The sequence below is a fragment of the Eubalaena glacialis genome, chromosome 2 (genome assembly GCF_028564815.1).
Source record: "Eubalaena glacialis isolate mEubGla1 chromosome 2, mEubGla1.1.hap2.+ XY, whole genome shotgun sequence".
NCBI lineage: Eukaryota > Metazoa > Chordata > Mammalia > Artiodactyla > Balaenidae > Eubalaena > Eubalaena glacialis.
Window position 1 is genome coordinate 111,194,936 of NC_083717.1, and position 23,920 is coordinate 111,218,855.

The 23,920-nt window shown below is 37.8% G+C and overlaps 2 protein-coding genes and 1 pseudogene across 2 annotated transcripts in view; 2 read left to right on the forward strand and 1 right to left on the reverse strand.

Annotated features, from left to right (window-relative positions):
- FSIP1 (fibrous sheath interacting protein 1) overlaps window positions 1–23,920 on the forward strand; it is a 205,845-nt gene that overhangs the window by 119,070 nt on the left and 62,855 nt on the right. The window lies entirely within an intron of this gene.
- LOC133085287 (cyclin-dependent kinase 4-like) lies at window positions 297–1,311 on the reverse strand (annotated as a pseudogene).
- LOC133085288 (RNA polymerase-associated protein LEO1-like) lies at window positions 9,001–10,954 on the forward strand. Its single transcript, XM_061182260.1, is given in 2 exon segments — window positions 9,001–10,197; window positions 10,199–10,954. Coding segments are annotated over 2 exon segments (1,845 nt in total). The 5' UTR covers window positions 9,001–9,030; the 3' UTR covers window positions 10,877–10,954.

The window sequence follows — 23,920 nt, forward strand, 5'->3', positions numbered from 1 at the left end:
TGTATAAAAAAGGATCCCAATATCAAGGTATAGGGAAGGGGAAGAACAAGGGACATACCCCTTGGTGTAAGGACACAGAGGGGGCAGGAGAAGGATAAGCCTCAAAAGGAGGGGTGGGAGGGAAATGTCATTAAGGCAGCAAAATATTCTCTGTAAAACGTTGGGGGAGTCTCCAGAGCCTCAGAGATGAAGGCAGAGGTTGCCTTCTTAGTGGGGGACTCTCCACTCAAATGTTCAAAGGAAGGGAATGTTGGCTTCTCTTCTCTTAGTTCTGTTGCAACTATTCCATCCGTGGCTCACTCTGGGTTACCTTCTGCCTTATGTAGATAAGAGTGCTGCAGGGCTCGGAAGGCAGAGATTCACTTGTGTGGGTTAAAAGTCAGCATCTCGAGCAGCAGCTGTGCTCCAGACTCCTCCATCTCAGGTACCACCGACTGCACTGCGTGGGGCCCTCTGAGGGAAAAGGCTCCTGGGGGTAGAGACACATCTCGGGGCCAGTCATCCTCTGGGGGCAGTTCAGTCAGGTCAAAGATTTTGCCTAACTGGTCAGCTTCAGAGTTTCCACAGAAGAGAGGCTTTCGACGAAACATCTCTGTGAAGGTACAGCCAACGCTCCACATGTCCACAGGGGTTGCATACGTAGACTGCAAAAGAACTTCTGGAGCACGGTACCAGAGTGTAACAACCACAGGTGTAAGTGCCATCTGGTAGCTATAGATTCTGGCCAGGCCAAAGTCAGCCAGCTTGACTGTTCCACCACTTGTCACCAGAATGTTCTCTGGCTTCAGGTCTTGGTGAATGATGCAGTTGGCATGAAGGAAATCTAGGCCTCTTAGAAACTGGTGCATCAGATCCTTGATGGTCTCCACTGGCAAGCCTGGTGGGGGTGCCTTGTCTAGATATGTCCTTAGGTCTTGGTCCACATGCTCAAACACCAGGGTCACTTTGGTCTCCCAGTCAGTTCAGGCTGTGGCACAGACATCCATCAGCCAGACAACATTGGGATGCTCAAAAGCCTCCAGTCGCCACAATAAGCCACCCCATGAACTGTGCTGATGGGAAGGCCCCCTCCAGCACCTCCTCCACTGGGGACTCTTACACTCTTGAGGGCCACAGAGAAGCCACTGTGGGGATCATGGACCTTATACACCGTTCCATAGGCACCAACACCAATCTCAGCCACTGGCTCATATTGAGGGGTAGCCATTCTCAGACCAGAGGAGACCCTACAATCAGAGAGACTCCTACCACCGAAATTCCTTCCACAGTTCGGATGGTATGAGCCTCACCCCGTGTCTGGAGCTGCGGGGGCGGCCTGTAATTGGGGCCTCGGAGCCGGTTCCTGGCGCCATACACTTGAGCTTGTTCTGGGGCAGCTGGCCGCTACGGGGCCGACCATAGACCTTGAATTAAATTTTATAAAAGGTACAAGGTTTAGGTCAAGGTTCTTTTGTTTTTGCATATGGATGTCCATTTGTTCCAACACCATTTGCTGAGGACTGTTTTTTTTCCATTGAATTATTTTTACACTCTTTTCAAATATAGCCTAGCCATATATGTGTGGATCTATTACTGGACTCTTTATTCTGTTCTATTGCTCTATTGTGTCTATCGTTTGCCAGTACTGCACTGTCTTAATTACTGCAGCTTTATGGTAAGTCTTCAAATCAAGTCATGTGATTTCCCTAATTTTATTTTTCTTTTATCAAAATTATTTTGGCTATCCTAGTTCTTTTTTGTCTTTTCATATAAATTTTAGAATCAGCTTGTCTATATGTATAGAGAATCATGCTAGGATTTTGATTGAGGTTGCACAAATTTATAGATAAGTTTGGTGAGAACAGACATCTTTATTATGTTGAATCTTCCAATCCATCAACATGGTACACCTTTCTATTTATTTAAGTCTTCTTTGATTTCTTTCAGCAGCATTTTGTAGTTTCAGTATATAGATCCTATACATACATTTTTAGATTTATACTTAAGTATTTAGTTTTTTGGAACTATTATAAATGGTATGTTTTTTGGGATCTAGTTGTACCATGCTAGTATATATATAAATATGATTAATTTTTGTGTGTTGACTTTTATCTGGTGAACTTGCTAAACATCACTTATTAGTTCCAGGAGGGTTTCTTTGTTTCCTTCCTGGTACCATGGGGCTTTCTCCGTAGTCAGTCATCTTGTCTGTGAATAGGAATAGTTTTATTTTTTAATTTCCAATCTTGTATACCTTTTATTTCTTCTTCTTGCCTTTTTTGCTTACACTGGCAAGAACTTCCAGTACAGTTTTTAATAGGGGTGGTGAGAGTGGACGTTTCTGCTTTGTTTTTAATTTTGGGATTAAAGCATTCAATCTTTTACCATTAAGTATGATTTTAGCTGCAGGTTTTATCTGGTTGAAGAAGTTCCCTTTTATTCCTGCTTTGCTGAGAGAGTTTTAAAATCAAGAATGGATGTTAAATTTTTCAAATGCTTTTCTATATCAATTGATGTGATTGTTATTATTATTTTTATCATTTTTCCAGTAGACTGCTACTCTGGTAGATTACATTGGTTGGTTTTTGCCTATTGAACTAGTCTTGCATTCCCATGATAAACCTACTTGGTTGAGGTTCACGTCAAGTTTTGAAGTTCCAGCTGGAGATGTCTAATAAGGGATCAACTAGCAGAGAACATGTAGATAGACTTGTGTTTGGGCTGATATTTATACTGGAAATCAGTTGGCTATTTGGGCTGTTAACCACCCGATTAACTTCTGTTGACCTGCTCCCTGAGAACCCACCCAGTGAGCAACCATGCCTCTGCTGCTTATATACTTTACTTCTACCCCCATCTATGTACATATATTTGGTTTTGTTCTTTTTCCTTGCCTGTACTGGACCAGGACCTTTTATCTGTTGGCCACTTCTAGGCATCTACTTCCTCCGTCTTGGCATATTTAATTTATAGCAGAAGAGTTTGCGGATAAATTGTATTTTAAGAAACAAACATTTATTTTAATATAAACACATCTGTAATTAGAGTATTCAAATTTAAATGATATTAAGTAACTGTTTTCACTAATTTGGTCCTTTCATGAGGCAAGAAAACAATATAGATGTCTTGTCATATGTAGTCCTCTAAGATCTGATTTTAAATTGCAATTTATTTTGGAAGGTCATGGAAACAAACCAGAGAGTAATATAAATGTTTGCATGTGGTTAACATAGTTTGCTTGCCTCCCCGGGGGCTAAATTCCAAAGAATTTGTTTCTGTATTCTTGAATCTGGAGACAGTACAGCGATGCAGAGATCCCTGTGAAAGCAAGCCCTCATCCAGGGAGCCTCAGAGTGCATGGCCTCCCTGCTTGCCCCCTTCCTGGGAAGCAGTGAGGATGCCGTGGGTTGTGGTGTGAGCTCAGAGTGCTGCTTTCTGTTAGAACATAGTCTCAGTTTCTTTGAGCAAACCATTAATAGATGTCAAATTCACATTATAGGTTTTAGTTCCTAAGCAGTGTTAAAAGCAAATGTGTGGGGTTTTATATTTCCAGCTGCCTTTTTTTTTTCAAAGTAAAATATGTAGGTTTTGGTTTTCAGCAGGCCACATTTCTAATAAAAACAGTTGGAACAAAATATGTTTTATAAGCATATAAAAATGTCAGACCGTAATGATTTTAGTGCTGCATATTTAAAAAATGGGTCACTAATATTTAAGATGTTAGTATCTGCAAAGAAAGTAAATTATGGAAAGTAAATGACAATATATCATTTATATAAAGGAGAAGGTGGTTGGAAACTAGTTCAGCAACCATATTGAGACTGTTTTATTTCAGCTTCTATATAATATGCATGTCTTTCAGCTTTAAATTATTTAAATTTTGGCCTTAAAATTATTAAACCTTTGTACTTGAAACTGGGCCCCAAAGTTTCAAAAATCCCATTTGTGTTTGGAGACATAATTCATTATGTGAAAAAGTACCTTCTTCCCATGGTCTCACCAGAGAAAGCATCTCAGTAGGTTCTGGTCCCCAAATCAGTTGTGTTTCCTTCTCATAGGTCCATTTCTGTCATCTGATTGACAGGCTGAGCTCCTTTTGCCCTGTCTGCTAGGAAGCTCAGAAAAAGATTCTTCAGCCCATTTCTAACAAGGCTACAGAACTTTTAGCCTATGCATTTGGCACACTGTCATTTTCATCTTATTTCTTTCACCTTTATTTTTCTTTTGCCTAATTTTTTTCACTTAACTCTCTTCCCTTGTTATGCTGTAGTTAGTGTTATAAGTTACTGTATATCCATATTGGAATTATATAGTTGGAAATAGATTTTTATAAATCTGATTTCTTTTTCTTTGATCACTTCATCCATATCATTACATTTTCCTAGCAGTTTGCCTTTTTTTTTTTTTTGTAACTTAGATAATTACATATTCTTAAATGATAAAATTCCAAACAGGAAAATTCCTGGGACATATTTTAAGAAATCTTTACTGCCTTTTCAGATAATAAAAGTAATGCTAACTGGTTATAAAAACTTCAAACATCATAGAAATATACAATGTAGCAAATAAAGGTCTTCTATAATCTCCTCCTTCCAAAACAAAAACAAAAACAAAACTCAAAAAGCAAAACCCCAAACTGTTAACTATTTGGTGTATAGCTCTATGGCATGACTTTAAGTTGTATTATATTGGAGTGGCAGTGGGAACTTTTTTTCCTCTGTGAATCTTGGCTGTATAACTTTTTCTCATTTCTATGCTGATACATATATATTTTTCCTTCTTCTTCTTCTTCTTCCTCCTCTCCTCCTCCTCCCCCTCCCCTCCCCCTCCCCCTCCTCTGCCCTTTTCCTCCTCCCCCCCTCCTCCTCCTTTGTCTTCACAGTCTTGAATATGTGCTAGTCAAATATGAGGATTATACAACTCAGTATTCTAGGAATGCTTTGTAGGAGGGGTCATGGTTGCTCGCCATACCAAGCAAATGGAATTTTAAAAAAAATTTATTTATTTAATTTATTTATTTTTGGCTGCATTGGGTCTTTGTTGCTGCACGTGGGCTTTCTCTAGTTGCAGCAAGTGGAGGCTACTCTTCATTGCGCGGGCTTCTCATTGTGGTGGCTTTTCTTGTTGTGGAGCACGGGCTCTAGGCGCGTGGGCTTCAGTAGTTGTGGCACATGGGCTCAGTAGTTGTGGCTCGCAGGCTCTAGAGCACAGGCTCAGTAGTTGTGGCACACGGGCTTAGTTGCTCCGCGGCATGTGGGATCTTCCCGGACCAGGGCTCGAACCCGTGTCCCCTGCATTGGCAGGTGGATTCTTAACCACTGCACCACCAGGGAAGCCCTGGGCAGATGGAATTTAAGGTGTAGAGGGTGGTGGTTAACAGCCTGGCCATGGCGTTGGCATTAGATAGGCCTGTGTTCAAGGCCTGGTAGCTGAGTGACTCCAGGCAAGTTATCTCTCCTCTATAAGACCTGGTTTTCTGGGGATAGTAATACTTGTTTTAAAGTGTTGTTGTTATGAACAAATGAAAGATTGTATATAAAGCACTTAGCACGGTGTCTGGTACGTAGTAAAGGCTAAATAAATGTTAGCTGCTGTATTAGTGATATTTTGATTAATTACTGATTGCTGTTTAATAGAGTAATTCTAAATAATTACATGCAAACAAGATAGAAGTTTACTTCTTTCTCATATTATGTCTAGATAGAAGGCCCAGGGCTGACCGTGGTTCCACAGTTACTAAGGACCAGATTCTTTGTACCTTGATGCTTGTATACAGTTGTCCCTTGGTATCCATGGGGAATTGGTTCCAGGATCCCCCATGGATACCAAAATCTGTGGATGCTCAAGTCCCTTATTTAAAATGATGTAGTACAGTCAGCCCTCTGTATCCATGGGTTCCGCATGGGTTGAATCCATGGATGTGGAAACTGCAGATATGGAGGGCCCCTGCATCTTCCATCTGTCATTTCAGATATAGCAGAACTCTTATTTTTAAATGAGACTTCATGATTGTCTTAGCTGAATAGTAGCTGAGACTATGACCAAAATTTGGATGTTACTTGGGGCAGACATTCTTTTCCCCATGTCAGTTTGCCAGGGCAACAGTTCAGGAAAATGTACATGGACTTAATAATATTTGTCCAGATCTGTTTGGTTTCTAAAGCTGGATTTAAGATATTCAGGGTTTTTGGTTGCTTAGCTTTTAGCCTAGTTTGGACTTTTGGGCTACTGCAGTAATTACACTGAACTATTCTCCATCTTTCTTAAAAACCTATAGAACTTCCTAAAACTTCATGAAAATTGATTTAGCTTGTTTTAATTAACAAGGAGGAAAACTGATTCAAAGACATTAAACAGCTTAGTAAACTCGGCTGAAGAATGAACCTGTGTTTATGAATAGCCCAACATCCAGACAAGATCCTCCCTTGCTTTTGGATTCTGTTTTGAGACCTTCGCAGTGAAGACTTTTCCTGGATTGAAAGAAGAAAAAAAAAAGATAACAACAAAACAATACCCAAAGAATTGAAAAACCTAACAGCCTTTTGACCAGTCAGTCAGTGAATCTGGTTTCTACTGTTTAATTTTAGCTGCTTTTAGGGCTTGGTGTGGACAGATTTTACAGGGAGGCAGACTCAGGCTTTGTGATTTCATGTTGCCTTCCTGTAGGGATGCAGCGTTTCCATTGGATGAGTCCAGAATTCTGTTACTGTCATTGACTTTACATAGTGATAACAAAACAGCATTAAAGAAAGAAAATCCCACACCCTTGATAATAGTTGGTAGCAGAATTTTATTTTTAGAAAGCAAAATTTGGAAACAACTGTATTTATTATTTTAAAAGTTTTTAAAGTATTTTTGTAATGTGTGTTTCACTGTTATCATTACTCTACATATGAATGCTTCTATATTTTAAACAAAATATTCACTAATATTTACCTTTCTGATGAGATATTTTATTTGCACAACTATTTTTAAAGCATGTGCTCATTTTGGTGGAGTTGCTCTTGTGGTGTTTATATTTACATATTTTCATCTTCCTTATGAATGTCTTGTTTCTGACATAAGACTAAATACCAAATGCTTTTTTTGTGTGGTTGTTGGAGAGCTTACAGATAGAACACACACACAAAAAGAATGTTTATTATTAAATAAATACATTTATATTTCATTTATAAAGAACAGTTTTAGTTATTTTTGTAAGCTTTTAAATATATTGCTAAGTTTTATTTATTAGTAAAACATACTTTTAACATTTCAGTGTATTTTCTTTCTACAAGTTCTTTTTCAATGTACACAAATTACTCACCCATACCTATATAATAAATTAGAATCTGTGTGTGCATAATGTTTGTATACATATATATAAAATATATATCATATATAAATATATAATATATACTGTGTAAATAATGTTATATTGTAAAAATTCCCCTTGTCAATAATTATACTTTGTGAATACGCTTTTAAATAACTGCCTAGTACCACAGTACATTGTGTGATATACCACATTTTACCAATTCCCTTGTTGTTGAACATTTAGATGTTGTGCTATTAGAAAAAATGCTGCAGCAAACATCCCCATATATTTATCTTTGTAGCCCTCATGATTTCCCTAGGATAAATTCCTAGGAATAGAGTTACTGGATTAAAAGGGTATGAAAAAATTTTAAAGGCTCTTGATACGTAATGCCAAATTCATTCATTCAATCAAAAAATATTTTCTAAGCACCAATAATATGTGGTGCTGTCAGGATACAACAATGAATAAGACAGTCTCTGCTATCAACTCACAGTCTAGTTGGGGGACAGACATAGGTATGATTAAGCTCAAGTCTGTGCTCTCCAGAGAGGTTGTATTAATTTACATGTCACTAACATTGTCAATATATGCAAGTAGTTTTGGAATGTGTGTGTGTGTTCTTTTGAATTCGGGCATCATGGAATACTTTATAGGAAATAAAATATTTGTGTTTTGATTAGTGCATATCATGAATCACATACCTAATAATTTTTGACATTAGTGATTTAGAAAACCTAATTCATTTCAGTATCCTCATTTCTTTAACAAGGCATTTGTCTACATTTGTATTGTGTTCTCATTTCCATAGCTTTACGAGGTCTTTCCTACCTTGTTCTTCCAGTGTCTTGGTACTTTCTGCCACTGACACTACAGAGTAGAACACTGCACTTACACTTGGAATGGTTGGTAAAGACTCATTTGCTTAAAACTACCTTACTACGATTTTGTTCTCCTTTTCAAAGGAGAAAGACCCTTATTGTATATGTGTTCTTTATAAATATGGACAAGGCATGTAAGAGTGGAACCTAAATACCTCTAGTAGTGAAAACTCATGGTAATGCTATTATATTTAATTTGCAGATTCTCCAATACCTATTAAGCACTGCCTTAATAATTTAGGACAAAAACAGCAGATTTTCCAGTTTTCAGGACAGTAGGTTGATGGCTTGTATTCATATAACTAGTATATTAAATACCTGGCAATCAAAGGCAATTATTTGTCATCAGATTAGACTAGTGACATTAAGGAGGGGAAAACCCCCATGGTTTTAGTGTTGTCTGAGTTGGGAGTCCAAATGCGGTTTTCATGGAGCACTGAGCTGCACTCCCACGTCCAGAACACACAGTCCTTGGGAATAATTATCCTGTTCACCACTTGATAGATTTCCCACATGTGAAGGCTACCAAGCTCCTCTGGCTTCTAACTTAGAAGCTAAAGAGATTTCCTTACAGGGCTCAACACTGATCTTTGAACAAATGTATGGCCTTCTCCATTCACTCAAAAATGGCTCCAGGTGGACACTGTACCAAGTGTGGCAAGATAAATTATGTGACTGAGCTGTTTTCCAAAACATACTTTTTCACAATAATACAGCTAATGTTTTTCTGGTCCACTGGAATTCTCCAAGACTGTCTTTATGACTGCGCATATGATTTCCGTCCTTAAATGGGTAAACAAACTATTTTTAATAAATAATGAGGGATGGGAGTCGCGGAGCCGCCCCCGGTGAAGACAGCTGACGTGCGCGGCAATGGCGGATATGGAGGACCTTTTCGGGAGCGACGCCGACAGCGATGCTGAGCGTAAAGATTCTGATTCTGGATCAGGCTCAGATTCTGATCAAGAGAATGTTGCTTCTGGCAGTAATGCCTCTGGAAGTGAAAGTGATCAAGATGAAAGAGATGACTCAGGAAAACCAAGTAATAAGGAACTGTTTGGAGATGACAGTGAAGATGAGGGAGCTTCTCATCATAGTGGGAGTGATAATCACTCTGAAGGATCAGACAATAGATCAGAAGCTTCTGAGCATTCTGACCATGAAGACAATGATCCCTCAGATGTAGATCAGCACAGTGGATCAGATGCCCACAATGACGATGACGATGAAGGTCATAGATCAGATGGAGGGAGCCATCACTCAGAAGCGGAAGGTTCCGAAAAAGCACATTCAGATGATGAAAAATGGGGCAGAGAAGATAAAAGTGACCAGTCAGATGATGAAAAGATACAAAATTCTGATGATGAGGAGAGGGCACAAGGATCTGATGAAGATAAACTGCAGAATTCTGATGATGATGAGAAAATGCAGAACACAGATGATGAGGAGAGGCCTCAGCTTTCAGATGATGAGAGACAACAACTGTCTGAGGAGGAGAAGGCTAATTCGGATGATGAACGGCCAGCAGCTTCTGATAATGATGATGAGAAACAGAATTCTGATGATGAAAGGCCACAGGCCTCGGATGAAGAACACAGGCATTCAGATGATGAAGAGGAACAGGACCATAAGTCAGATAATAGTGGAACCATGGATCTCTTTGGAGGTGCAGATGATATATCTTCAGGGAGTGATGGGGAAGATAAACCACCCACTCCAGGACAGCCTGTTGATGAAAATGGATTGCCTCAGGATCAACAGGAGGAGGAGCCAATTCCTGAGACCAGAATAGAAGTAGAAATACCCAAAGTAAACACTGATTTAGGAAATGACTTGTATTTTGTTAAGCTGCCCAACTTTCTCAGTGTGGAGCCCAGACCTTTTGATCCTCAATATTATGAAGATGAATTTGAAGATGAGGAAATGCTGGATGAAGAAGGTCGAACCAGGTTAAAATTAAAGGTAGAAAATACTATACGATGGAGGATACGCCGGGATGAAGAAGGAAATGAAATTAAAGAAAGCAATGCTCGGATAGTCAAAGTGGTCCGATGGAAGCATGTCCCTGCATTTAGGCAATGAGGTGTTTGATGTTTACAAGGCTCCACTGCAGGGTGATCACAACCACCTTTTTATAAGACAAGGTACCGGTCTACAGGGACAAGCCGTCTTTAAAACCAAACTCACATTCAGACCTCACTCTACAGACAGTGCCACACATAGGAAGATGACCCTGTCACTTGCAGATAGATGTTCAAAGACACAGAAGATTAGAATCTTACCAATGGCTGGTCGTGATCCTGAATGCCAGTGCACAGAGATGATTAAGAAAGAAGAAGAACGTTTGAGGGTTTCTATTCGTAGGGAATCTCAGCAGCGCCGCATGAGAGAGAAACAGCACCAGCAGGGGCTGAGTGCTAGCTACCTAGAACCTGATCGATATGATGAGGAGGAGGAAGGTGAGGAGTCCATCAGCTTGGCTGCCATTAAAAACCAATACAAAGGAGGCATTCGAGAGGAACGAGCCAGAATCTATTCATCAGACAGTGATGAGGAATCAGAAGAAGATAAGGCTCAAAGATTACTCAAAGCAAAGAAACTCACCAGTGATGAGGAAGGTGAGCCTTCTGGAAAGAGAAAAGCAGAAGATGACGATAAAGCAAATAAAAAGCACAAGAAGTACGTGATCAGTGATGAAGAGGAAGAAGATGATGATTGAAGTAGAAAATGTGAAAACTTTATGTATTTTATTGTACAGTTTGTTTTATAAATATGATGTAAACATGAGTTATTTTGACCGAAATAAATTGATTTGCTTTTGAGTAATTTTAATTGTAATAAAAAAATTTAAAAAGCAAAAAATAAATAAATAAATAAATAAATAATGAGGGATGGTATAACTTCTACCACTGCACACTTATAGTTTATCCATTTGTGTTTCATCTGATCTTGATGAAGTGCATACTTTTATTTAGCAAATAAAATAAGTGAAGTAGTTTGCATATTACACCATGGAAATTCTGAAGATTTGTACTTTTAGGATAAGTTTTTAGAGAGGTAGGGGTTTCAGTTTGATTATTATTTGGATTCCTGGTTTAATATATCCTTAAATTTTATATTTGAGTTTATATTTGATAAAAGGTATCTTAGTATTGGTAATCTCTTGGGACTTAAATTTTTCAGACAATATTATGTTGCCAGGATATATCTATATTTTTGCATGTATCAGTAGTGCACTCTTTTTGAGGGCGGTGTAACATTCCACAGTGGGAATGTACCTACATTTTTTAATACATATTCTTGTAAATAGACTTTTGGGTTATTTGCAGACCTTTTTTTTTTTTTTTTTTTTTTTTTTTACTATGAAAGCCCTGGTCATGAACATTCTTGTCTATGTCATCTGCTATACATATATAAGAATTCCTCTGGTTTTTACTACTTTGGAGTAGAATTCCTGAGTCATAGGGTATCTGAATGTTCAGCTTTACAAGATAATGCAGTCATGCCTTCCAAAGTGGTTGTACCAGTTTACATTCCTACCATCAATACTTAAGAAATCTTGTTTATCCATATTCTCTGTAAACACTTGGTAGTATCAGACTTTAAAATTTTTGCTCAGTATGTGAGTTTATAATGGTCTTCATTTGCATTTCTGTGATCACTGTTAAGGTTAAATATTTATTCAAATACTTGTTGCCATATGTATTCCTTCTTTTGAAAAATGCCTGTCCATGTCTTTCGCCTAGTTTTAAAAATTGGATTGACTGGGCTTTCTTCTTATTATTGGAGTTTTTAATATATTCTTGATACTAATCCTTTGGTGATTTTATAGATGGGAGATATCCTCTCCCAGTTTGTAACTTGTTTTTTTCACTTTTCCTAAGGTGACTTTTAATGGTGAGACATCCTTGATTTTAACAGAGTCAAATTTATTAATATCTTATAATGAACATTTCTCTGTCTTTTAAAGAAAACCTTTCCTTTCAAGGTCAGGAAGAACTAAAAAATATTTTCCACTAAAATTAAAAAATTTTTGCTTCTGATATTTAGTCCTGAACCATCTGGAATTAGTTTTTATATGATGTGAAGCAGAGGTTCAGTTTTCATTTTTATCACCTAATTCACCATCTCTGTCATATATTAAAGTCATATATGTGTGTGGGACTTTTTCCTGAGCTCTCTTCTATTCCATAGGTCAATATGTTTATCCCTGCCCGGAGTCATGTTCTTTTAATTGGTTCTTAAGAAGAAGTCCTAATATTGGATAGGGCACAACTCCCCTCCTTGCTCTTCTGTTTCAGAAGTGTCTTGGCTGTTTTTGGCTTTTTGTTCTTCCATGAGAATTTTAAAATCAGCTTCTAAAGATCCGTGAAGAACCTTCTTAGGATTTTAATTAGCATTGTATTGAATTTTTAGGTCAATTTGGAGAGAATGTCATCTTTATGATATTAGGTCTTCCTAATTATGAACCTGGTATATCTCTCAATCTATTTAGGTATTGTTTAATGTCTCCCAATAAAGTTTAAAACATTCCCATGTTTGAATCTGGCATCTATTTATTCCTAGTTACTTGATATTTTTAATGCTAATTATAAATCATGTCTTCTAAATTATGTGTTTTAGTAGTTTATTGTTGGTGTACAGAAGTGTGATTAGTTTTTGTATGTTAATCTTATATCCAGCCATCTTGCTAAACTCTCTTTTTGAAAAAATAATGTTATTTGTAGATTCTTTGGGGATTTCTATATATACGTCATAGTTGACATTTTTATCTCCTCTTTTCCATTCTTTTTGCCTTTTTTCCTTGTACTGTTTAGGAACTCCATGACAATGTTGACTAGAAGTTACAATAATGGGCATTCTTTTCTTGTCCTTGATTTTAAAGGCCATGCTTTTCATGTTTTCCATTAAGTGTGATGTGTATTGTAGGGTTTAAAAAATTAAATCAGGTTAAGGATATTCCATTCTCTATTTCTAATTTACTTAGAGTTTTTATCAAGAATTTACATCAAATTTTACCAAGAGCTTTTCTGAATCTATTGATATACCGGTTTTCCTCCTTTAAACTTCTAATGTGTTAAAATTAAAAATAACTAAAACTAAACAATATGCTTTTAAGGTATACATATGATAAACTACATATTAAAAAAAGAAGTCAATGATAAGTACATGACTTAGCAGAACAGTTAACCCAGGTGGGATGGGGAAAATCACTTGATAGATGTAAATTGTTGTTAATGTTCTAGTTCTCATGTCAGGTGGTAAGTTCATGAGAGTATAGTACATTATCTAAAACATACAAATATATGCATAAAAACACAAATGATTAAATACAATGCAGATCACGAATGGACCATTAAGGAAAGATAAGTGTATGTGTTATGAACTAAGAATTATACTTAATACAGTTCTGTGGTTAAAATAATAAATTTACATTTCTTTATGAGACTGTTGCATTTATACCTGGGTTAGTAAGAAGAGTCTTTTAAACATGCCAATATTTTTCATTGTTATTGGTTAAGTTCCTCTTCTTTAGAGACCTTTTGAGCAGTTTTTGGTTGTGAGACTTAATGTCATGGACTCATATGTACTTTAGGGTCTATACCTCCTAAGAGTGGTAAGTTCTATGACTATCCTGTGTTCTCCATTGTTTAGTCCCCAAACTGCTCGATGATTAAATGGCCCTCATTTTAGGTTGACACTTTGTACACGATGTTCTGTAGTGTATAGAGGGCTCACTCTTTTCTTTTGGTTTCTTAGGCCACACACTTCTGTATTAAATATGCTGTGAATTTCCATCCTACCCCCATCCCATCCATCTCATCATGTGGTGCTGTTGTATGAGGTTTGTAGCTTATGGGGAGGATACTTGGAATGTATTATGGTGATTGTGAACATTTGGAATTTGAACCTTGGCTCTTCTCTTTCCAGCTGTGTGGTCTTTAGAAAATTTAATAACCTCTCTGAGCATCAGTTATCTGAAAAATTTGCATGCCATCTTCTCCAAGGTCTTTGTGAGTGTTAAACTGCATCTATTATTATTATTATTATTGTCATATCACCATCATATATAATTAATTTTTGAATCTCCAAGTAGAGTGGATGCAGTTTCAAGCTACTGGTCTGGTTTTTCCCTTAAGTGTGCTAAAAGTGCCAGTTGTTTTATTCCCGAAGTTCTGAAAAGAACCACAGTGCCAAAATATCCTTATCTTTACTTTTCAACCAGTGATTTTTTTCTATTCTGTCTGAACTAGTTCTGGAGAGAGGGGAGAGACAGGCAATCATGTGGCTTACAACCAGGCCCTTTCTAAGCACCGCTGATAAATGGAGGTGTTCGGGCTGATCTCAATGCTGGGAACAATATTAACAGCGACTGCTCCTGTACCGAGCATCTCTACTGAATGCCTTACCCTTAGCATCTCACTAGATTCTCACCCAGTCCCCCAAAGCAGATCTTTCACCTTCATCTTAACATGAGGAAGTTGGGGCTTGGAGAGTAGCTAGCCCAGTGTCATGCAGTTAGTAATTTTCAAAACCAGGAGCCACCCCTGGTCTTCTTGACTCCAAAACCCACACTCATAACCACTGCCTATGCAGATGCTGTTTCCTGGAGGATCTTTATATACCATTTTCTTGATTCTGACTTGAAAGTGTGTGGAGCCCAGAACTTAGCGGGATCTGCTGAGTGGGTGATAGTTGGATTCTCTGTGCCGTTCGGGGGAAGCCAGCCCCCTCCTGAGGCAAGAGAGGCTTTGGAAACTTTGGAGGCTAGTTGACCATTTTCTATTAAAAATTCAATCTAAAATGATTTAATGCTGGGATTGGTAGGTTTGAGAGATTTTGCATTATCCACTTTGGGTAAGAATATTTCGATATGTGACCTTCATGGCTATATTTTGGATTTTTAACTCAGAAAACTAGAGGGTTTATAAAAGCCTTTGGAAAATATCTGTAGCATGCTGAAATAAAGTGAGAGCTTCATAAAAATATGCATTAATGCAGGAATCCACTGCCCTCACACTAAGCACAAGAGATCTCTGTTGAACCTTGGGAAAAATAAACTTACTCCCTTGGCTTTTATGGGGGTGGCACTAAAATTTGGTGGTTATGCCCAGGACTAGGGTAGCGGCATAGAAAGAAAGCAGTCTGCAGGAGCCTTCGGGTTCTTTAAACACAACCAAGTGAAGCATTAACATAGTCTTTACAGAATGAAGCCCTGATTCCTTCATTCCATACTGACAGCCGATTTTTTGAAAAAGAAATTCAACTTAAAACGTTAGTTTGCTCTTCTACTTTTACTAAGTATTTAATTAATCATAATTAACCAAAGCATAAAAGGATAAAAATTTCCATTTAAAAGTCTTTCCTTCTCTAGCACACCAAAAAAGTGACACGAAGTTTTAGGAAGAATTGTTACATTTTATTTTTTGCCCTTTTGCTAGTTCCCTACCTTGATCCAGTTAATATTAAAATGCTCAAGAAGCAGGCATCATTCATCTTTCAACTTGATGAACAAGTGTTTTCATTGCAAATGAAGTATGTCCTGTAAATGATTAAACATTAATAAAAACTAGAATCAACCTGATTTGTTTCAACACCTCTGTTTCTCTGCAGGAGGTAACATTTTTCTGTCAGTTTGTCAAAGTGTTATTTTTGCAGCCTCTCTTTTGCTCAAGTAGTGTGTATGTGGCTTGGTTTTGAATTCAGTAAAGAATATGACTGAATTCTAAAATGAAAAATAATATAACTCTCAGATTCTGTTTATAAAATGGTTGCAAACGTGCTTACAATACATTTAGAAGTTTGTGACTCCTGAGCATTTCTATGGCATCCCTCAATATTCAGCATTTATAGTGTATTTAAGTTACTGGTAACATTGAATAACATGCAGTATAACATGGCAATCCTATTAGGATTTCCATTTAAACAGCCTGAGATAGTGGCTGTTTCTGCCTATGAAAGAAGTTAGGTTCAACATTCCAGTTCAACCAGTTGATCAATTGACCTTTCTTCAATATTCTTTTGTACATCATTAACAGAGTAATAATTGCTACTCTTTAGTTTACATCCAATACTTCGTTCTTTAATTTACTCCTAATATATGGAAGTACATTTTCTGCCATTTTTATGTGTTTTGGGGCCAAGTTTGTTTTCTGAATTCCTACTTCTGTTCACCAAACGAGGTAATTAATCACTATTGGAATAGATTTACTCATCCAAACATTGATTGGCACGTGGTAGGTGCTCAGTAAATAATATTTGAATGAATAAATGCTGGACAGTGAATGCAGGGACCTTTGGGCCTCCCTGCATGTCTAATTCAGTGGTCATATATTTAGGGGTTTAGAGTGAACTTTTCCTTTCATATCACTGCTATCTATGTAATGTTTTAAAAATTATCCTTACCTGAATGGTTTAAAATTCCAGTCTTTAAATATTACCTTCAGACTTAGATAAAAGTAAAATTATGGCATTGGCTATAAGTAAGCAGGGAAATATATTAATTTCTGGTTTCTAAGAGGGTTGGAAAAAAGACTTTCCGAGAATGAGCATGATTCCACTCTAATTAAGAACTAAAATTAAATTAAGTGGCTCTAGTTGCATTAAGACTTAGCAGTAACTCACGAGTGGATCAACTCTCCCTTGTTGGTTTTATATATGTGCTTTGCTGGCAAAAATGCTGATTGTTAATTTATTGATACCAAGCAGTTATAGAACCAGCTTTGTGTAATGCACTGAAAACTAGACTGAAGGGTATCACACGTTTGGATTATTGTACTTGTTTTTGTTCTCTTTTACATTGTGGAATTGCATGTGCACATATAAAAATAACCCTATTGATGTTATTAATTCACTTTTTATATTTCAGAATTTACTTTCCGAGATATAGTTGAAAGTTTGTGCTCTGTAAGAGTAGAATGACAAGTCCTTTGAATGATAACCTGAAATAATCTATTATAATGAGAATACATGTTTTAATGCTTTTTTTGAAGTATACATTTTTGTTTTGATGTGATATATGATGTGAAGGGAAATGTTCACTTAAATCCCTAAATATATGAATTAGATATGCAGAGAGCAGAGAGGCCAAAAGTTCCCTTCCGTTCTGGTTACAAAAGGAATATCGTCTATATTTAATGTAGTAGATCTCTGCCATATAGTGGTGCTATGGCAGAGTCACTGCAGTGACGCTGTCATTCCATTAGACATGTTACTTTAGTTTTACCCTTTTATTTTTAGCTTCATCACTTTCTTCCAAAGTTATTGGAATAAAAAGTCAAGTGTTCAAACTTGGCCTGTGATTCAATTAACTTGAGATTTTATTTAAAAAAGTATCAGCTAGGACTTGATTTACTTAAAATATGAAATAAAAATATCCTTCTGTTAATTAATAGAGTAATTTCAAATCATGTTACTCAACGGGCCTGCTCTTGGCATTTCAAATATGTAGTTAAGTTTTATGTTGACCTAGTTAATATCTCCAGAGTCGGCAGAGTGTGGCCGTTTGGATTCTCAGGCAGAGGTGTGGAGATGGAGTTTGGGAGGCAAGATGTTTATTAGGAGCCTCACCTGTAAAAGGGAGGGGGAGGAAGCATATTTGGGCAGAGGGAGAAGCTGAGCTGCCCGCAGACCTGGCGAGCCTCCACCAACTGGTTGCCAGTTAGTGGTGTCCTGTGTTGGGTGAAGTGGCTGGCCTTCCTCTCCCCCTCGCTCAGTCACTGAAAGTGGGCCATCCAGGAAGATGTGTGACCTCAGGCAAGAGGCTCTGAGCAGCTGAGGCTGCCCAGAGAGCTGTCTGCTGGAGGCTGTCTGCTGACCACACTCGCCACAGCTGGGCGGAAAGTTCTTCTCGAAGGGACTGAGCTCTACCATGTGGGGGTCTCATAATTATTATTAACAGTAATACTTATCTGTTGTACACTTATATCATTATCTTCATCTGACCAGTGAGAAATAGAGGCAAAGCAGTTTGCTTAAGATCTTGTGGGTAATTCTGGGCAAAGCTAGAAAGAGTAACTTGTGTGTCCTACCGTCTTAGCCTTCAGCAAACTGACCTCATGCACAATGGACATACTGTTTTTAAATGGGTGGTCAGTGTATGTGAAGAAAAAGCAAGGGGAAGAAATCGTAGCTACTCAAGAGCTGGCATGGTGACCAAGAAAGGGCCAGGGTTTAGATTCCAGCTACCTTGGCTTCCCAGTTCATGCTCTCTCCGGCTCTGTGACAGATAAGTCCCTGGTCACTCTGACCTTTGGGGTTCTGATTGGTTAATAAAAGGAATGAAATTGGTGCACTGACTAAATAGTGTAGGTGAAAGTACATAGTATTAGTGTTCATAGCAGGGAGCACACACAGTACACGTTAATTTACTTAAATACCCGAAACAAGTCAAACTGTAAAATGTTGTTAAAGAAATGAAGATTTGAACTTGAAGTCAGAGAGAACTTTTCCTCCCTAATTTTTTTTTTTTTTTGTATCTCTCTTATGCCTTTAGTGTTGATATATTAGGAAATGAATTAACAGATTTTTTTTTTTTTTCCTAGAGAAGTTGCTTCTGCAATGTGGAGCCATTCTAGACAGATGCAACAGGGCACTTTTTTAAAAAAAGGAGAGGAAGAAGCATGGAATGAAAAAGATTGGTTGAATCAATAGATATTCGTGGGGATGCTTATTGGGGACCAGGCCTTTTTAAAATTTTAATGATATAGTTCATTAGGAGATTAATGAAAGTAACAGATCTGAGATCATTAAAGACTGCCCACCTGTCCCTTACCCACAGCCGCCTGCTGGGTTTAGTCTCCCATTATTATCCTCAGTTTACTGAAGTAGGCTGGCAACAATTTTCCACCTATCTACTGTAGGCCCACCTTCAACCCATTCTTCACGCTACAGAAATTCTGATCCCGGTATTTCCTACTTCCCATTACTTTCATAAAGGCCAAAATATTGGGTTGGCTGAAAAGTTTGTTAGGGTTTTTCCCTAAGATGTCACAGAAAAACCCGAACGAATGTTTTGGCCAAGCCAACTCTTGGCACTGACTGTTGCCTGGAGCCACCAACTTCACCTCTTACTGTTTACATTTCCAAACCCAAACCCACAACCTGTGCCCCTCCCTCTCCCCATCCTTCTGCCTCACTAGCTCCTCCAACGGGCTTTGCCCCTCTTGGTTCAGGCCTTTGCCCTTACTGGTTCCTAATATTGGACTGCTCTTTCCCTTTTCTTGTATACCTGGTTAGCTTCTACTTGGTGTACACGTTACTTCCTTTGGTAAAGCGTTCGCTAATACCTAGACTAGATTGGGTCACCCTCTTCCTCTTCCCTAATGCTCTGTTTTAGAACTGATCATAGCAGGTAATAACATGTTTGTTACCAAACCAAATTTGGGTCTGCTCGCCTGCACACATGTGCAGTCAAGCCAATCTACTGACGCCAGGTTGTAGTGAAGGAAGGTGCAAAAGCCTGAACTCCTGGAAGGGTTTCAGCAAAGCATTTTTTTTTTAAAAGCTCTTAAAATTTATTTCAGTTTGAAGAAGTAAATTAAATTGTTGCAATTCTGTGGCTCTTTTGCTAAATTCTTGACAAGAGAATATATATAAATTTGGCAATGGTTTAAGCTTAGCTTTTTCTGAGGAGGAGAATTGAAGTGACCTGTGACCTCTAGAATCTTGACTCAGTCATTCCCCGCATTGTGACAATGGATAGGGTGGAGGCCATTCCACTTCTCCATTTCATGTTGTAGTTCTCTTGGAGCAGGATATTCTGCAAAAATTTATTAAATGACCCATTCAGTGATTAAACTAAGGGAAAGTCCATGGAGGAGGCAATTTTGGCATTTCTACTTTCAATCCCGTGAAGACTGGGAAGCTCAAACCATATGGGGTGATGGTATGGGTTTAAACATAAGAAAATAGTGTCATCTTGAAAAGTCCTCTTCTATGGAATCAGTGAAACTACCAGAACCATGGGTGCTGAATGTCCATGCCCAGCAGGGGGCAGTCTAGAACACCAAAGGCAATAACTTAGAGGCTCCAGTTCATTCATTCAATGCTGTGGGCTTGATTTCTTGGAGTGGAAGTAACTTACTTCCACTCATTTTCTTACTCATTTAAACTTTAGCTGCTTGCGTTTTTGCTTTTTGTCGGTTTAGCCATTAGTTGACAAAGTAGTTGCCTCAATTCTGATGAGTTTTACATTCTTAGTGTTATACTGGCGGAGCAGGAGGGAAGCAGAGCACAATGCTCAGACAGTGGACCAGTCTTCCAGACATTTATCCACCAAATAGATCAAAAATACAGAGCCTCTTAGTGACATTCACATGAATGCCTGGATCATAACACCATATGGGGGATCAAATGCTTTCTGTTTGCTCATTAGTTCATTAGCTAATTCCAGACGTTCAGCAAAGCATTTTTAAAGGCCAGGTGAGGGGCACGATTCTCTGACTGGTTGATGGTGAGGTAACAGGGCGGTGTCACAGGGGTGAACATTATCAGTCCTTAGGTGCCAGCAGGTCTGGGGGCTATGTGCTCATGATCATCAAGTAGTTAATTTCTTCCATTTGGTGGTGGTTTTTGCATCTGTAAAACAACTCAGGAGATGTGCATCAGGTACTATTATCTAGGTACTTCACAGAGGGGCTAGAGCAGAGGATATTGGGGAGGGGTCTGTCCCGGGAAGGCCCCATAGGGTCCTGCTCAGCTACAAGTTTTTTTGTGTGTGTGTGATTGTCTACTTCCCTCGTCAGACTATAGCTCCGTGCTGGCAATAGCTAGGCTCACATTTGCCAAGTACAGTCCTGGCACAGAGTAGGGACTCGTTGAATCTTTTTGAATGAAGCAATTAGAAGGCTCACGTAATCCTCTGCTGACCAGCCTGTGCTTCACACCTCACTTCTGGGGCCATCTAAGGATGAATATGTGCCAGTGTAAATCCCACTCACATTAAGCTGTACATCTGCTACCACAAAGACTAGGAACCAAGCCTTTACTGTGATGTCTACCATTAAAAAAAAAAATTCTGATCTTTGCTTAAACCTGGTACTCTTCATATTTTAGTGTATGCTGTCATGTCAGGTTAAAAAAATATGGTACTTCTGATTTATTAAAAAATTATTTTCCTTAATCAAGTCATTGAATTATGAGAAGTGATAATCTTTGAATATTATTATTAAAACCAGTTTTTTGTTTTTTAAGGACTCGTTTTTTAAGGGGAGGGAAGATCAAGCACTTCATCCACTTTTTCTCGTAAAAACTCTCCTAATCTAATGTTTTTCCTTGGACCCAAAGCTCATCTCTTTACAGCATCCAGTGTCTTGTAAGGAAGAGCTGGGGGAAGAGTAGGATGGAAGTGAAGAGTGGAAATCTGTAGTTTGCTTACAAGAGCTAATGTAAACCTTCTCATAATAAGTGCATTTCTTGGCCATTTTATGCTGGCCTGAGTTCAGGCTGGCCTACTTTAAGATGGACATTTTCTATTTTCATAGGAAACACATGGAATGTCTGGAATTCTGCTGAGAAAAAGGAATCTGCACCCTGCTGTGAAGCAGCCAAGTGCTTGCTTTTTGTTAGTTGTGGTCTCAGACTTCAATTCTAAAGGCATCCTAAAAATCACACATGATTGACCGACGTTCAATACTGCATCTTCAACTGAAAATGAGAGAGACTATGTATATTTAGTTTGAAAAATTTGAAAATTTGTGTTTCATTCACTTTGATAGTATGGTTTAACTGGCCATTTTGTCTTTATGTTTTATTTTGAAGCCCTTTGCTTTATAAAATGTTCCATATGGATATTTATTTTCACTTTGAATAAAGTAAAACAATCAGTACTTTAATTGTTGCATCTTTGAGATTCCTGTGGCTCCTATATATGAATGCCAGAACTAATGGACTAAAAAATAGTTTGGAATCATTCATGCAAATAACAATATTGAAATCATAATAACAATAACTTTATTTGGAACTTTTTCTTATCTTTTTTAAATTACTGTTAAAACTACTTCTTGTAAATTGCAAGCTTACAGATTTATAGACAATGTTAGTCTCTCTAAGTCTTGGCTACGTCATTCTACCATACGTGTTAATTGTACCAGGAACAGGGCTGGCTGAATTTTTTAGTCACACAGACATAGCTTTATCTTATTTTATTTTTCAGTGCAACCTGCCATTTTCACTTTGAGGAAACATGAATTGATAGATCAGTAGAGTTGATTAATATGGAGTTTCTTGTTTCACTGTTTATTCCCTTCATGATTAACCAGAAGCTTCAAACAGCTGATATATTATTTAATTTTTAAGTTTACTGAAGTTAGTAAGTATGTGTGATTCTTCTAAGAGCATCAGTTTCCACATTGTGAATGTAACCTCTCTTGGGAAACACAAGAATTCAAGAAAAAAGGAAATTAGGTGTTTTTCTTGCATAATCATTATCTTGTAGGAATCCACACAGAAAAATAGCTATTGTGCTTTGAGGGAGTTTTTTAAAAAGTGGCTTTTGTTTAGCTCTGTGTGGTATGGCCCAGAAAAAAATCTGGTTTGTTCTTATTAGTAGCTTCCTACCCTGTGTTTTATTTAGTACAATTAATTAGTTAAAACTTTACTCTGCTTTTGTTAGTAGGCAAAATAAAATTATCAACTACCTCTATAAGAACAAAAATCGTGACATCTAAGGATGTGGATTGGTGGAAAATGAAAGCTCTTTTTGGTGTCGGTGAGATAAAGTGTAGTTAATTGACTTTGCCATGGAGTTAGTCTATGACTTTGGGGGGAAAACATTTTCAGTTTTTAGTTTTGACATTACAGACTTAGACTATCTTTTCATCAAATTAAGTGGTACTCTGCTTGTCAATTTTATGTCTAGATGACTTTTACAAACAAGGAAAAGTAATGTTTTGGTTATTCATTAAATAGGTATTTTATCTTACATATATTTTTGTGAAAAAATATGTGATGAAATTTGGAAATTAATTCATAAAGCAATTTTGGACGTTTCCCCCAGTTCAGTTAAAGAAACTTTAGATCAGTTGAGGCATTGATTTATAATCCAGTAAGTGGTACATAATCAGGCACGGTCTTTCCTCTTAAATACCTTGTTTTATAGTGTGGAATGAGAGTCAAAATAAGGGAGAATATATTTTTTAAAAGTCCCTCTTATGTTGTAGGAGGGACACAAATGTTATGGAGCAATTAATTTTCCCTGGATGTAGTTGGGGTCATGCTAATTGATTGGGAGTGGTGGTAGAAAAAGATGTAATTTTCAACAAATATTCAAGGAAGTTTTGTTGCACACCTACTATAGATGAGCACTCTTGCACATGTTAGAGAGCCATTGTGAACAAGACATTTCTGCTCTTAGGAGCTTGTATTTAAGTGGGAAGAAATAGCTACTTTTGACAAATAGGTTGTATTTTCAAAGGTAGAGAGGGGGGAAGTATTTTCAAAGATAGAGAGGAGGGAAGTTATTTCTGCACTTTCTCCCCTTGAATGGGTCATAGATGCTTTGTGGAAGGTCAAGAGCACATGTGGGGGACTTAGCCTTGGTTGGAGGAGGGGCACCTCTCTTTGGTAATAGGAAGGGGAAAGGGAAAACGGGAATAGAGGCAGAGGTTTGTAACTTGATGGTGGGATTTTCAAGAGCTCTTTGCTAAAGGTGTTAGTTTTCCCAGCAAAGTTGACTGAGGTCATCAGGTGAGGTTGGGGTCCAGGTGTGTGTTGAGGTAGTTGATGGAGAGAGGAGCAGGAGTGAAATAATTGTCTGAGCTGG